At 48.4% G+C, this 12,026-nt stretch overlaps 1 protein-coding gene across 1 annotated transcript; it reads left to right on the top strand.

Moving 5' to 3' along the window:
• Window positions 1–8,565: 8,565 nt before the first annotated feature.
• On the top strand, window positions 8,566–11,800 carry LOC146358398 (uncharacterized). Its single transcript, XM_084803900.1, is given in 3 exon segments — window positions 8,566–8,904; window positions 9,340–10,590; window positions 10,592–11,800. Coding segments are annotated over 3 exon segments (2,799 nt in total).
• The last annotated feature ends 226 nt before the right edge of the window (window positions 11,801–12,026 follow it).

Genomic DNA, 12,026 nt, shown 5'->3' with positions numbered 1-12,026 from the left:
AAAAGGCTCCCCACTTCAGAACTTTTTTTTCATAGAATCATAGAATAGCAGGGTTGAGGCCATCGAGTCCAACCCCCTGCTCAATGCAGGAATCCAAGTCAGAGCATCCCTGACAGATGGCTGTCCAGCCTCATCTTGAACGCCTCCAGTGTAGGAGAGCCCGCCACCTCCCTAGGTAATTGGTTCCATTGTCGTATTACTCTGACAGTCAGGAAGTTTCTCCTGATGTTCAGCCGGAATCTGGCTTCCTGTAACTTGAGCTCATTATTCCATGTCCTGCACTCTGGGATGATCAAGAAGAGATCCTGGCCTTCTTCTCTGTGACAACTTTTCAAGTACTTGAAGAGTGCTATCATATCTCCCCTCAGTCTTCTCTTCTCAAGGCTAAACATGCCCAGTTCTTTCAGTCTCTCCTCACAGGGCTTTGTTTCCAGTCCCCTGATCATCTTTGTTTGTTGCCCTCCTCTGAACCCTCTCCAGTTTGTCTTCATCCTTCTTAAAGTACTGTGCCCAGAACTGGACACAGTACTCCAGATGAGGCCTAACCGGTGCTGAGTAGAGGGGAACTAGTACTTCCTGGGATTTGGAAGCTTTGCTTCTATTAATGCAGCCCAAAAGAACATTTGCCTTTTTTGCAGCCACATCACATTGTTGGCTCATATTCAGCGTGTGATCGACAACAATTCCAAGATCCTTCTCGCTTGTAGTGTTGTTGAGCCAACTATCCCCCATCTTGTAACTGTGCATTTGGATTCTTTTTCCTAGGTGAAGAACTTGGCATTTATCCCTATTAAATGTCATTCTGTTGTTTTCTGCCCAGTGCTTCAGTCTATCAAGATCACTTTGAATTTTGTTTCTTTCTTCCAAGGTATTAGCTATCTCACCCAATTTTGTGTCATCTGCAGATCTGATAAGCATTCCCTGCACCTCCTCTTCCAAGTCATTAATAAAAATGTTGAAGAGCACTGGGCCCAGGACTGCGGTGCCCCACTCATTACCTCTCCCCAGTTTGAGAAGGTCCCATTGATAAGCACTCTTTGAGTCTGATCCTGTAGCCAACTATGGATTCACCTGATCGTTGTTTCATCTAGCCCACGTTGAGCTAGTTTGCTCATCAAGATATCATGGGGCACTTTGTCGAAAGCTTTGCTGAAGTCAAGGTATATGATGTCCACAGCATTCCCACAGTCCACAAGGGAGGTTACCCTTCCAAAAAAGGAGATCAGATTCGTCTGACAGGATTTGTTCTTGACAAATCCATGTTGGCTTCGAGTAATCACTGCTTTGTTTTCAAGGTGCTTCCAGATGGATTGCTTTATCATCTGCTCCAGAATTTTCCCAGGGATTGATGTCAGACTGACTGGTCTGTAGCTCCCAGGTTCCTCCTTTTTGCCCTTTTTGAAGATAGGGACAACATTAGCCCTCCTCCAGTCATCTGGCACTTCCCCCGTCCTCCATGATTTCTCAAAGAGAATAGACAGTGGTTCTGAGAGCTCTTCTGCCAGTTCCTTTATTACTCTATGATGCAGTTCATCTGGCCCTGGAGATTTGAACTCATTCAAAGTAGTTAGGTGTTCCTTGACCCAATACAGTGCATATGGGATTGATTGATTGATTGGTTGGTTGATTACAAATCTGACAGCTGGCAAATCTTTGGCCAAAATCCAACATTTTGTTAGCTGACATCCATTCATGAACTAGGACTTTCTGCTCCCCCACTGCCCTGCCACCTGCTGCTCCTGTGCCTTCCCCAAATCTGTTCTGGAGGGTCCCCCAAGAGCTGATTTTGAGGACACATGGGGGCTGCAAAGGGGAGGGTGATTTTTAAGGCCTTCCACTGACAGAACCTGTTCTGTCAGCAGAAGGACTTAATTAGTGATCACTCTATACTTGCTACAGTAGGTCCTCACTCCGGCCTGTTCTCAATCATCATGGAAACCAGTATGTGTATTTTAGCAGTAGTGTGCCGGGCTACTGAATGATGTAGGTGTGTTCAGTGACAGTTGTCACTAAAGAGTTAAGACCAGAGTGAGTTGAGTATTGTTAAGTCTGGAGCCCAAGCATCAATGTTAGTAATGGTAAACATGTAACACCAAACCCTTCAAGATTCATTTTAGTAGATTTTTGTGTACCACCATATGACATCAGTTTTAAGTTGACGCTGTTTATTAGTCATTCTGAAAAGGTTTTGTCCTAGTTCAGCATCTGTGGAATGCTTTTTGCACGAAGATCTGCCTGGTGCCTTCACTGTATGCACTTAGATACCACCTTGCTCTTCCAGCAGGCATTTAGTCTTTAATCTAGTGCTCTGATTATTGATTTTACTGCTGGCTTCTTAGAGTTTTTGATATTTTAAAACATGTTTTAAAAGTTTAATAGTGTATTACTTTGTTTCTTTTATTGTTGTATTTTTTGTTTGATTATTTTGTGGTTTGGGGCCTTTTATGACTGTAAGCCACCCCAAGGGTATTTGCCTGTCGGGCAGTAAACAAATCTAATAACCAGATAGATAGATAGATAGATAGAATAGCTCACACTTGCTGGCAGCCCCCACGCCGGTATTATAGGGCCACCATAGTGGCTCCATGTTAAGGGTGAGTTGGCCGAATCTCATTCCGCCATTATACTCAGAAATCAGGGGTAGTAGGTTCTATGGCCTATACTGAGAAAATGGATCAATGGACTGATCTGAAACTTGGCAATGTAGGAGAGGATGTTTGAGGATGGTCCGTACTAATTTTGAAGTAGAAAGGGCAAGGAATGGCTTTTTAAAATAGGAATTTAAATTTTAGTGCATGCCTACCAGAAGTTTGATAGGTACTGTCTGTTTTTCCCCCATAGACTTACATGGGGTTTACTTTGCAGTAACATTTCTCTATTGGTACAGCATCTTTTGGAAAAATGCCCAACCCCACATCCAGCTTGCCTGGCTGTGGGGTGGGGGGGCATTACGCGTGATGGTGGGGACAAGAGATGTGGGAGGCTGCCATTGGCAGGCTCCGGTGGAGGCACCGGGGTGGGAGGGGCTCGAGAGGCGCTTTTAGCTCTCTGGGCCCCTCCCCAACACCTCCTTGAAGTGTGCCTGCAGAGACAGCAGCACGCGCTCCTGCAGCCAAGTGAGAGACATTGTTTGTGGGAGCAGTTAAGAGGAGTGGCATCAGCTCTGGCACCGGGGAGCAGCTCCAGCAGCCAACGGGGAGAAGGTGTTGGCCCTCCAAGTGGGCATTTACAGGTTGGGCTGGGGAGGGAGGCCTTTGTCTGGGGCAGTAGAGAACTGCTGCCAGTCAGGATCTCCAGACAAGGCTTTCTGGGCCCACCCCTGGGTCGCCCTTCCCCTCACTTGTGGGTGGGGTGGGGGTTGTCACACCACCCAAGCACATATCTCTTGAGGGGGGAATCAAGTGGCAAGGCCTTCATGAAACACCCCTGTGTCTTCAGTTTTTGGTGGGGTGGATGATTTGGCTTCAAGGGGCCAGGTCACACATTTTCATTGACAGGATGCCTCCCCAAAAGGTCAAGGGGGCAAGGCCGGGGTAGGGCAAAGCACTTTGCCCACTGGCCAAACGGCCTTGGAGTAGGCGTGATTCTTCCTCTGAAGATGAGACTGACCTGGATTTATCCTTAATTTTGGCTAAATTGGAGGTGGTAGAGGAAGACAAAGGACTTTGAGCCTCACCCTTTCCCTGTTTCCAATGCGGTGGGAGGCTCCCGGCCCAAACAAACTCAGAGACAGACCCAGGGCAGCTTATTGCTTTCTGTTTCAGCATGCTTCAGTGTGATTGAAGCTTCTTCCAGCATGGCTCCACCACAGGTTATGGGCCCTGTTCCTTCTGCAGTTGTCAAGGGATCAAGCTATCCTGTGTCATTTGATCAAGCATCTGGGTCAGCGACACCCATGCTGGCTCCTGAGCCCTGTACACTAGTAATTCTAGACTCAAGTGAGATGCCGTCTGGGCCCATTTCACTGTGGCCAGGTTGGGGACATGTGGGGCCTTGGGGATGGTTGCCATGGATGTCTGGTTTGGGCTGGCCAATTTTCTAGCCTGGCGCGGTGACCAGTCAGCAGTACTACCAGCCAGGCCTGGGTTGCTGCCTGGGGTGTCAGCCTGACCCCACCTCCACTGGCTACGGTCCCTGAAGAGTCAGTAGGGACAGCAGAGGTGCCCCCTACTTTGCGGAGCATTCCAGTTATTGCTGGTATACAAGTGGTTTCTACCTCTCCTGCGGCAGTGTCTGGCACTGTCTGCCCTCCTGCCAAGTTGGCAGGGGCGGCGACTGCCGCACCTTCTGAGGTCAGCGTGGAGCAGCCTTTCCCTGTGGCTGTGGCTTGTGCCTCTGTATGGCAGGGCCCAGCTGGGCCTCCCACGGTGGGGCAGACTCAAGTTAGTCCTGCAGCTGAAGATCCTGTCTCTAGAATAGGGAAGGAGGCCACCCCAACAGGGAGGACATCTACCCCTTTTGGATTCCACCTAATGCCTGCCACCAGCGAAAATATTCTCTAGGGGAGGTTCATCGATGTTATTTTCCCTTACTATTCCATGAATTGGGATCTAAGGACATGGATAAGTCTGGGGATAAAGATCAGGATAAAGGCAATCATAAGAAGGCTGCCTGCATTTGGGCCAACTGGCTGCCGGGGTTTCTGATTCACATGGGAGTTCTCCAGCAAAAGTTTCCTGAATGTGGGTGGATCCTTACATGATACATCAACATTATTTACTGGGCATACACAGAATATGAGCAGCTTGGCTGGCATATGACGAGGCCTTCCATATGAGGGCTGCCATTGACCCTTCACTTCATTGGGACCTTAAGGACCAGGACCTCTGGCTGCAGTTTATGACTCCAGCCAGACCAGAATTTGGGGGAAAGGTCTGACAGTGGTCATATCTTGGCCAAGCAACAACCCACCTCAGCCATTCAGGTTCAACACTGCTGTCTCTGTTGGGAGTTCAGGTCCCAGGGCTCCTGCCCCTGTCAGTCATGCCACCACGAATGTTCCAGCTGTGGTGGGCAGCATGCATGTACCGCCTGTCCAAACATTAAGGGCTGGTGTGGTCCCAGCTGTGACAGGCAAGGGGACAGAAAATCAGGGGCTGGGCAACAGCCTCCTCTCAAAGGGACCCAGCCTAGTTAGGATTGGGCCCCTTCATCAGCTTTTGAGGCAGTACCCGCTCAAGGAAGAAGCCCTTCATTTAGAGCAAGGATTTTCTGAAGGATTGAAGGTGGTTGGGTATTTACATTTTGCCTGCAGGGTCATCGCCCTGGGCCAGGCCTTTCTGAGGCGGCTTTGTTGGGTCATGTGCGGGCTGTAGCTCCCACACCACCACGTTAGGGTCTCTTCGGCTATGTGTCATGATCTTGCAGTCTGGCTTCAGTTTTTACAGGAGTTTAACGGTGTTTCCTTTTGGAGACGTGAGTTGCCCCTAGAAGCTGATCTGCAGATTCATTTGGACACTGCTAGGTAGTGGGGCTTTGGGGTATTTGGCAGGATTGTCGGTGCTCTGGGTGGTGGCCTGACACCTGGTTGGCCAGAGGAATCTGTAAAGATCTTACATTTTTGGAATTCTTCCCCATCTATGTAGCAGTACGTGTTTGGGCAGTCTGAAGGACCAGTTCTGTCATTCATTTTTGGTGTGACAATCAGGCCACTGTCCAGGTGATCAACACCTTATCCTCTTGGAGTCCTAGAGTTATGTCCCTGGTGAGAGCATCCACCTTGCATTATTTGCAACACAATATTTGGTTCCATGATGCCAGGCACATACTTGACCTTGACAACTCGATTACCGACACTGTGCAACATAAGCAGGTGGGAAGATTCCAGGAGCTGGCCCCCAGGCGCGTGCACTTCCAGACCCTGTGTCAGCAGTCCTCTGGGAGACTGGCAGACTGAGGCAGAGTGAGCTCTGATGCACTCCATAGCTCCCGGTACCAGGGCTGCTTACGACAAAGCAGGTAGGGAGTTCTTTGCTTTTCGGCCAGAACTGCGCTTACTTCAAGTGTGGCTCATCCTGGTGGATCACCTTTTGCAGTTCTGTGTCCTCTCCCGGGGCAAGGGTCTATAGGCTAGAACCATTGGAGGTAAGTTGCCAGCTTTGGCCTTCTGGTCCAAATTTAAGGGTGTGCCTGATTGTAGTAGCCATATTTAAGGCCAGACTGAGTGGTCTTCTATTTCTGCAACGTTAGTATAGTTTAGCAAAAGATCAGCAATGTAGAAACTGCCCTTGTCAGCAAGCTGGATTGCACAACCTAGTCATGCCTTTAACATTTTGCTTACTGCAAGCTGTAACCATGTCTTAAGATAGAACATCCTGTGGCCCACTTCCTGTACTGTAAACAACTGTGCTAACTGCAAAACCACGAAAGAGGGGACGGGAGAAAGGGTCGCATGTATGTCATCATTACTATAAAAGAAATGTGTAACCATAGTTCAAGGCTTTTGGCTCTTTGGAAAAAATTCCAGCCTCAAGCCCGCGCGTTAAATAAAGAAGCTCTCATTTTCCTTCACTCCGTGGTCTCTCTGACTTTGATTTCTGCTACATAAATGGTGCCATGACTCGGATGTGGCAGGCTCTAAGTCAGACAGGTGGCACTTGCCTGCTCTTTTTTGCTGCACCAGGAGGGAGACCTCGGCGCACATTTTCCCTTCTTGGCGCCACCGACCTTTTTGTCGGGTGAACGGGAGACCGCTTGCGCCGGGATCTCCTGAACGGCTGTGAGCATCAAGGGAACCCCGGCGAGCGGAGAAAGGAACTTGAGCCCTGCCTGTATCGCAGCTGAAATTGCGTTGAAACCCACATTGGAAGCCTTCAGGAGAAAGGCAAGTATATGGGAAAAGAGGGCCCCGCCTTTAGAGAGAAAGGCCACTGGGCAGAAAAAAAGAGGGCCCCGCCTTGTGAAGAAGGTCAGTGTTAGTATACGTATACGAAAAGAACCTACTCCTTGTGAGTAGAAGGGGGGCCTGATCACACCCCCGAGTGGGCGCCAGTACCCAGCACGCCAGTACTCGGTAAGAAGCTGAGGAAGCTGGGGAAGCCGTTTTCCGCTCTGGTAAAAAGTGGGAAAAGTGGGTGGCAGGGACATATGGATGTAGTGGAGAGAATGATGATTGTGTGAGTGGCTACTGCGGTTTCTGAAGCATACCGTTGACCGTTCGGGTGCCCAGGCCAGTGGCAAAGTGCGTGGTGTATAAAATCCTCTTGTGTCGGCCAGTGAGACCCCTTACTCACTGACCAATCCCCATTTCCTAATTGTGTCTGTCTTCAATTTAGGAGGGAGGTTATGGGTGGAGGGGGAAGCAAACCTTGCACCCTCTTGGGGTGTATGTTAAAGAATTTTAAGAAGGGTTTCAGTGGAGATTATGGTGAGCCCCCCATGACTCCACAACGGTTGCGAACCTTGTGTGAAGTAGAGTGGCCATTTTTTGGTGTGGGATGGCCCACTGAAGGCTCTTTAGATCTTAGCTCAATTAGTCGTGTATATGCCATTGTGGTAGGGGAGCCTGGGCATCCAGACCAATTTCCCTACATTGACTCATGGGATTCTGTGGTCCGCACCTCTCCCCCCTGGCTTAAGAAATGCTTAGAAACCCAGGCCAGAATTTTAGTGCTTAGAAAGGAAAAGATAGCCAATAAAATGCAACCAGTGTTAGACGCCCCAAATGAAGACTTAACAGAGCTAACGGCGTTGCCACCCGCCTATGCCCCACTCCCACCGCGGGCCCATGTCACCGTGAGGCCGCCGCACCAAAACACAGGAGTTCCTGAGCCTATGTCATCTCCCCGGCCTCCCCGCAGAAACCGTATCATAGCCCCACGTTTCGATTTGGAACTGTCACCATCGGCTTCAAGCCTAGCAGGCAATAATTCGCCGCTTTCAACTACTGCCCCCAACTCCCCCATGATGCCTGTGGAGACGTCTATTTCTGTAGAGTCTGAAGGTTCTCTTATATCGCCTCAAACAGCGCTAAGTAAGGAAACGGAAGAACTGGAAAGTTTAAGGAATTGGGCTGCAGATTTAGTAAAATCATCAAATGCCCTTAAGAAAAGATGTTTGTTCCGACAAAGTGACGAAGAGAGCTCGCCTACTGTTCGTCAGTCAGAAAACGAGACTGAACATTTATTTCCCCTAAGGCAAGTAACCCAGATGGTGCATAACCCGGACCCAGAGGCAGAGGCGCATTATATTCCAGTTCAAGCTTATACCTATGCGCCTTTTACAACCTCAGACTTATTAAATTGGAAAACTCACTATGCCTCCTATACTACAAAACCTCATGAGTTAGTAGAACTATGCTCTAGTATTATGGCCTCGCATATGCCCAATTGGCAAGATTGCCAACAGCTACTATTGACATTATTCACCACAGAAGAAAGGTGACGAATCCATCAACAGGTAGAGCGTATTGCCTTGGAAAGGGCTCCTGAAAACCACGTAAACCCCCAAGGATGGATGAGAGAAAGAGTGCCCTTAGAGAATCCCCATTGGGATCCAAATACCCCCGCGGGGTTAGAGCGCCTTACCCAGTATCAAACCCTGCTGTTGCAGGCTATGAGGGCGGGTATGAAGAAGTCTATAAATATGACTAAAGTCTCCGAAGTGCTGCAAGGCGCAACCGAAGCCCCTGGAGAGTATTTAGAATGCCTCTTAGATGCATACCGCCAGTATACCCCCCTCGACCCCGAAGCCCCAGATAACCTGAAGATAGTCAACATGGCTTTCGTAGCCCAAAGTTACAAAGACATCCGGAAAAAGCTTCAAAAGTTGACTGGGTTTGCAGGGAAAAATTTGACAGAACTTTTAGAAGTTGCTCAGAAAGTGTATGTGAATAGAGATCAAGAAGAAAAGAAAGAGAAAGAGAAGAGAATGGTTAAAAAGGCAGAACTGCTAGCTGCAGCACTAGTAGGGCCACAAATTGGAGAAAGAGGCAGAGGAAGATGCAGAGGGCGAAGAGGAAGAAGAGAACTTTTGAGGAGAAATCAGTGTGCACAGTGTGGAAAAGATGGACATTGGTGGCGTGAGTGTCAAGGTGGACCATCAATGTACCAAGAAGGGAATCAAGCAGAATACCAAGGGCGAGCAGGGGGGCAGCCAAGCTGGCAACCTAATAATTGGCAGAGGCAAGGAGAGTCCATAGAGAGATATGAGATGAATCCTTTCACGGGGATGGCCGTGACAGAAAGTCTCGAATAGGACAGACCGGGCCCCCTTCATCTTGGCCCCGGGGAGCCCTTGGTCACCGCCACTGTTGGGGGCCGAAATATTAATTTTATGATAGACACCGGAGCGGCCTCCTCTGTAATAACCTACCCAGTGGCACCCCTCACCCATCAAAAGGTACAAGTAGTAGGGGTGACTGGAGTAGTAGAGGAAAGGCATTTGTTACAACAAAGGACTTGTCAGCTTGGGAGCCATATAGTAAAGCATCAGTTTTTATATCTGCCCGAGTGTCCAATGCCATTATTAGGACGAGATTTGTTATCAAAATTAAGGGCCCAAATGTCCTTTGAAGAAGACGGAAAAGCGGCTGTAGCCTTTCGGCAGCCTCAGAAGGGCAAGGTTTTGACACTCACTTATCCGCAAGAGGAAGAGTGGAGACTACATTGGACCATTCCAGTACTCGATGAAGAGCCATGGCAAGCCTTTCAGGTGCCTGGAGTATGGGCGGAAGATAACCCTCCAGGAATGGCCAGATGTGTGCCTCCAGTTGTAGTTGAGTTAAAACCAGGAGCAATACCAGTACATGTGTGACAGTATCCACTGCCACGCCAAGCGATACTAGGAATACAGAAGCACCTAGATCGTCTACTAAAATATGGGATACTCCGAGAATGTCGGTCACCATGGAATACACCCCTCCTGCCAGTGAAGAAGCCCGGCACTGAAGAATACCGTCCAGTGCAAGACCTGAGGTTGGTCAACCAAGCAACCGTGACAATACATCCAGTCGTCCCAAATCCCTATGTTTTGCTAGGATTAATTCCATCTGAAGCTACTCATTTTACTATTTTAGACCTGAAAGATGCTTTCTTCTGCATCCGACTGGCCCCCACAAGTCAAGCTATCTTTGCATTTCAGTGGGAAGATCAACTGACAGGGAGAAAAACCCAATTAACTTGGTGTCGTTTACCACAAGGTTTTAAAAACTCCCCTACGCTGTTTGGGACTGCCCTAAGTCAAGACCTTCAAAATTTCCATTCGGAACCGGGAAAAAGAGTTCTGTTGCAGTACGTAGATGATTTGCTTCTTGCAGCATCATCAGAACTTGAGTGTTGGCAAGGGACACGAGAACTGTTACACCTTCTGTGGGAACGCGGATACAAAGTGTCCCGGAAAAAGGCGCAGCTATGTAAAACCCAGGTGCGGTATCTAGGGTTTATAGTGTCTCAACATCAGCGAGAATTGGGCCCCGAACGAAAAGAGACTGTGTGTGCCTTGCCTGAGCCGGCCACTAGAAAACAAGTGCGAGAGTTTCTGGGGGCCGCTGGATTCTGTAGAATTTGGATTCCTAACTTCGCTGTTATGTGCAAGCCTTTGTATGAAGCTACTAAGGGCCCCGAGACGGCACCGTTTCAGTGGGAAGAGTCCCAGAAAAAAAGCTTTCAAAAATATTAAAACAGCACTACTCCAAGCGCCAGCTCTAGGACTGCCTGATGTGACTAAGCCTTTTCTACTGTATGTGCCCGAGCGAGACAATGTAGCTGTAGGAGTACTAACACAGCAGCTGGGCTCCTGGCAGCGACCTGTTGCATATTTATCTAAGCAATTAGACCCGGTCGCAAAAGCCTGGCCAGCATGTTTAAAGGCCATTGCAGCAACAGCCCTCTTAGTCCAAGAAGCAGATAAATTATCAATGGGACAGGAATTAACTGTTCGAGTTCCACATGCAGTACTCACCCTGATGGAATACAAGGGGAATTATTGGTTCACCAATGAGCGCATGACCAAATACCAAGCCATGCTCTGTGAGAACCTGCGTATCAAGTTAGAAGTGTCATCCAACTTAAATCCAGCTACGTTACTACCAATAGCTCCAGGAAGTCAGCCCGAACACGACTGTATCAAAACTATGGATGAAGTTTACTCCAGCCGTCCAGACTTGTGTGATAGCCCTTGGCCACACCCAGATGTCACTTATTTTACTGATGGAAGCAGTTTTGTCCAAAATGGAAAAAGATATGCCGGCTATGCAATAGTAACAAACAACAAAGTCATTGAGGCCAATCCCTTGCCTGTAGGAACCTCAGCCCAAAGAGCAGAATTAATTGCTCTTATTCGAGCTCTAACATTAGCCGCTAGACTTACCGTCAATATTTACACGGACTCCAAGTATGCCTTCACTACCCACCACGCCCATGGAGCATTGTATCGTGAAAAAGGATTAATAAATTCAGTTGGCCAAGGTCTCAAGAACGTTGCAGAAATATCTGCTTTATTAGATGCTGTATGGCACCCTAAACAAGTGGCGGTAATGCATTGCTGCGGACATCAAAAAGGGACCAGCGATGTAGCAAAAGGAAATAGATGGGCAGATCAAGTAGCAAAACAAGCTGCCCTTCAAAAGGGACAAAATATAGACAGAGAAGAAGTAATGGTCATAGCAACTCCGCTGTTCCAAGTCAACTTGGCGGATATGAGTCCAGCATATACTCCAGAAGAAGATCAGATGGCTGTTAATTGCCTCCAAGCTAAAAAAAAACAGCCAAGAAGTGGTGGGAGTTGCCAGATGGACGAATCTATGTACCTCATCGGCTCATTTGGAGTATTGTACAAATGGCACACAAAGCTACCCATCTAGGAAAAAGTGCCCTGGCAGCATTGCTACAGAAGCAAGTTTACATCAATGGCATGCATGGCCTTGCCAATTCAGCATCTGCGCGGTGTGTAGAATGTTCCAAAAATAATCCAAGACAAGGAAAAGGGCCTCCACCAGGAATTCAGCAATATGGTTCTCTCCCTTTTGAAGCCCTAGTGGTCGATTTCACCGACATGCCCAAGGCAGGACACTATCGCCACTTATTAGT

This window comes from Heloderma suspectum, chromosome 1, assembly GCF_057233095.1.
Source record: "Heloderma suspectum isolate Gila_16-S chromosome 1, 16-S_ref, whole genome shotgun sequence".
Taxonomy (NCBI): Eukaryota; Metazoa; Chordata; class Lepidosauria; order Squamata; family Helodermatidae; genus Heloderma; species Heloderma suspectum.
Note: the sequence above shows the minus strand (reverse complement) of the source record. Positions and strands in the feature narration are given on the sequence as shown.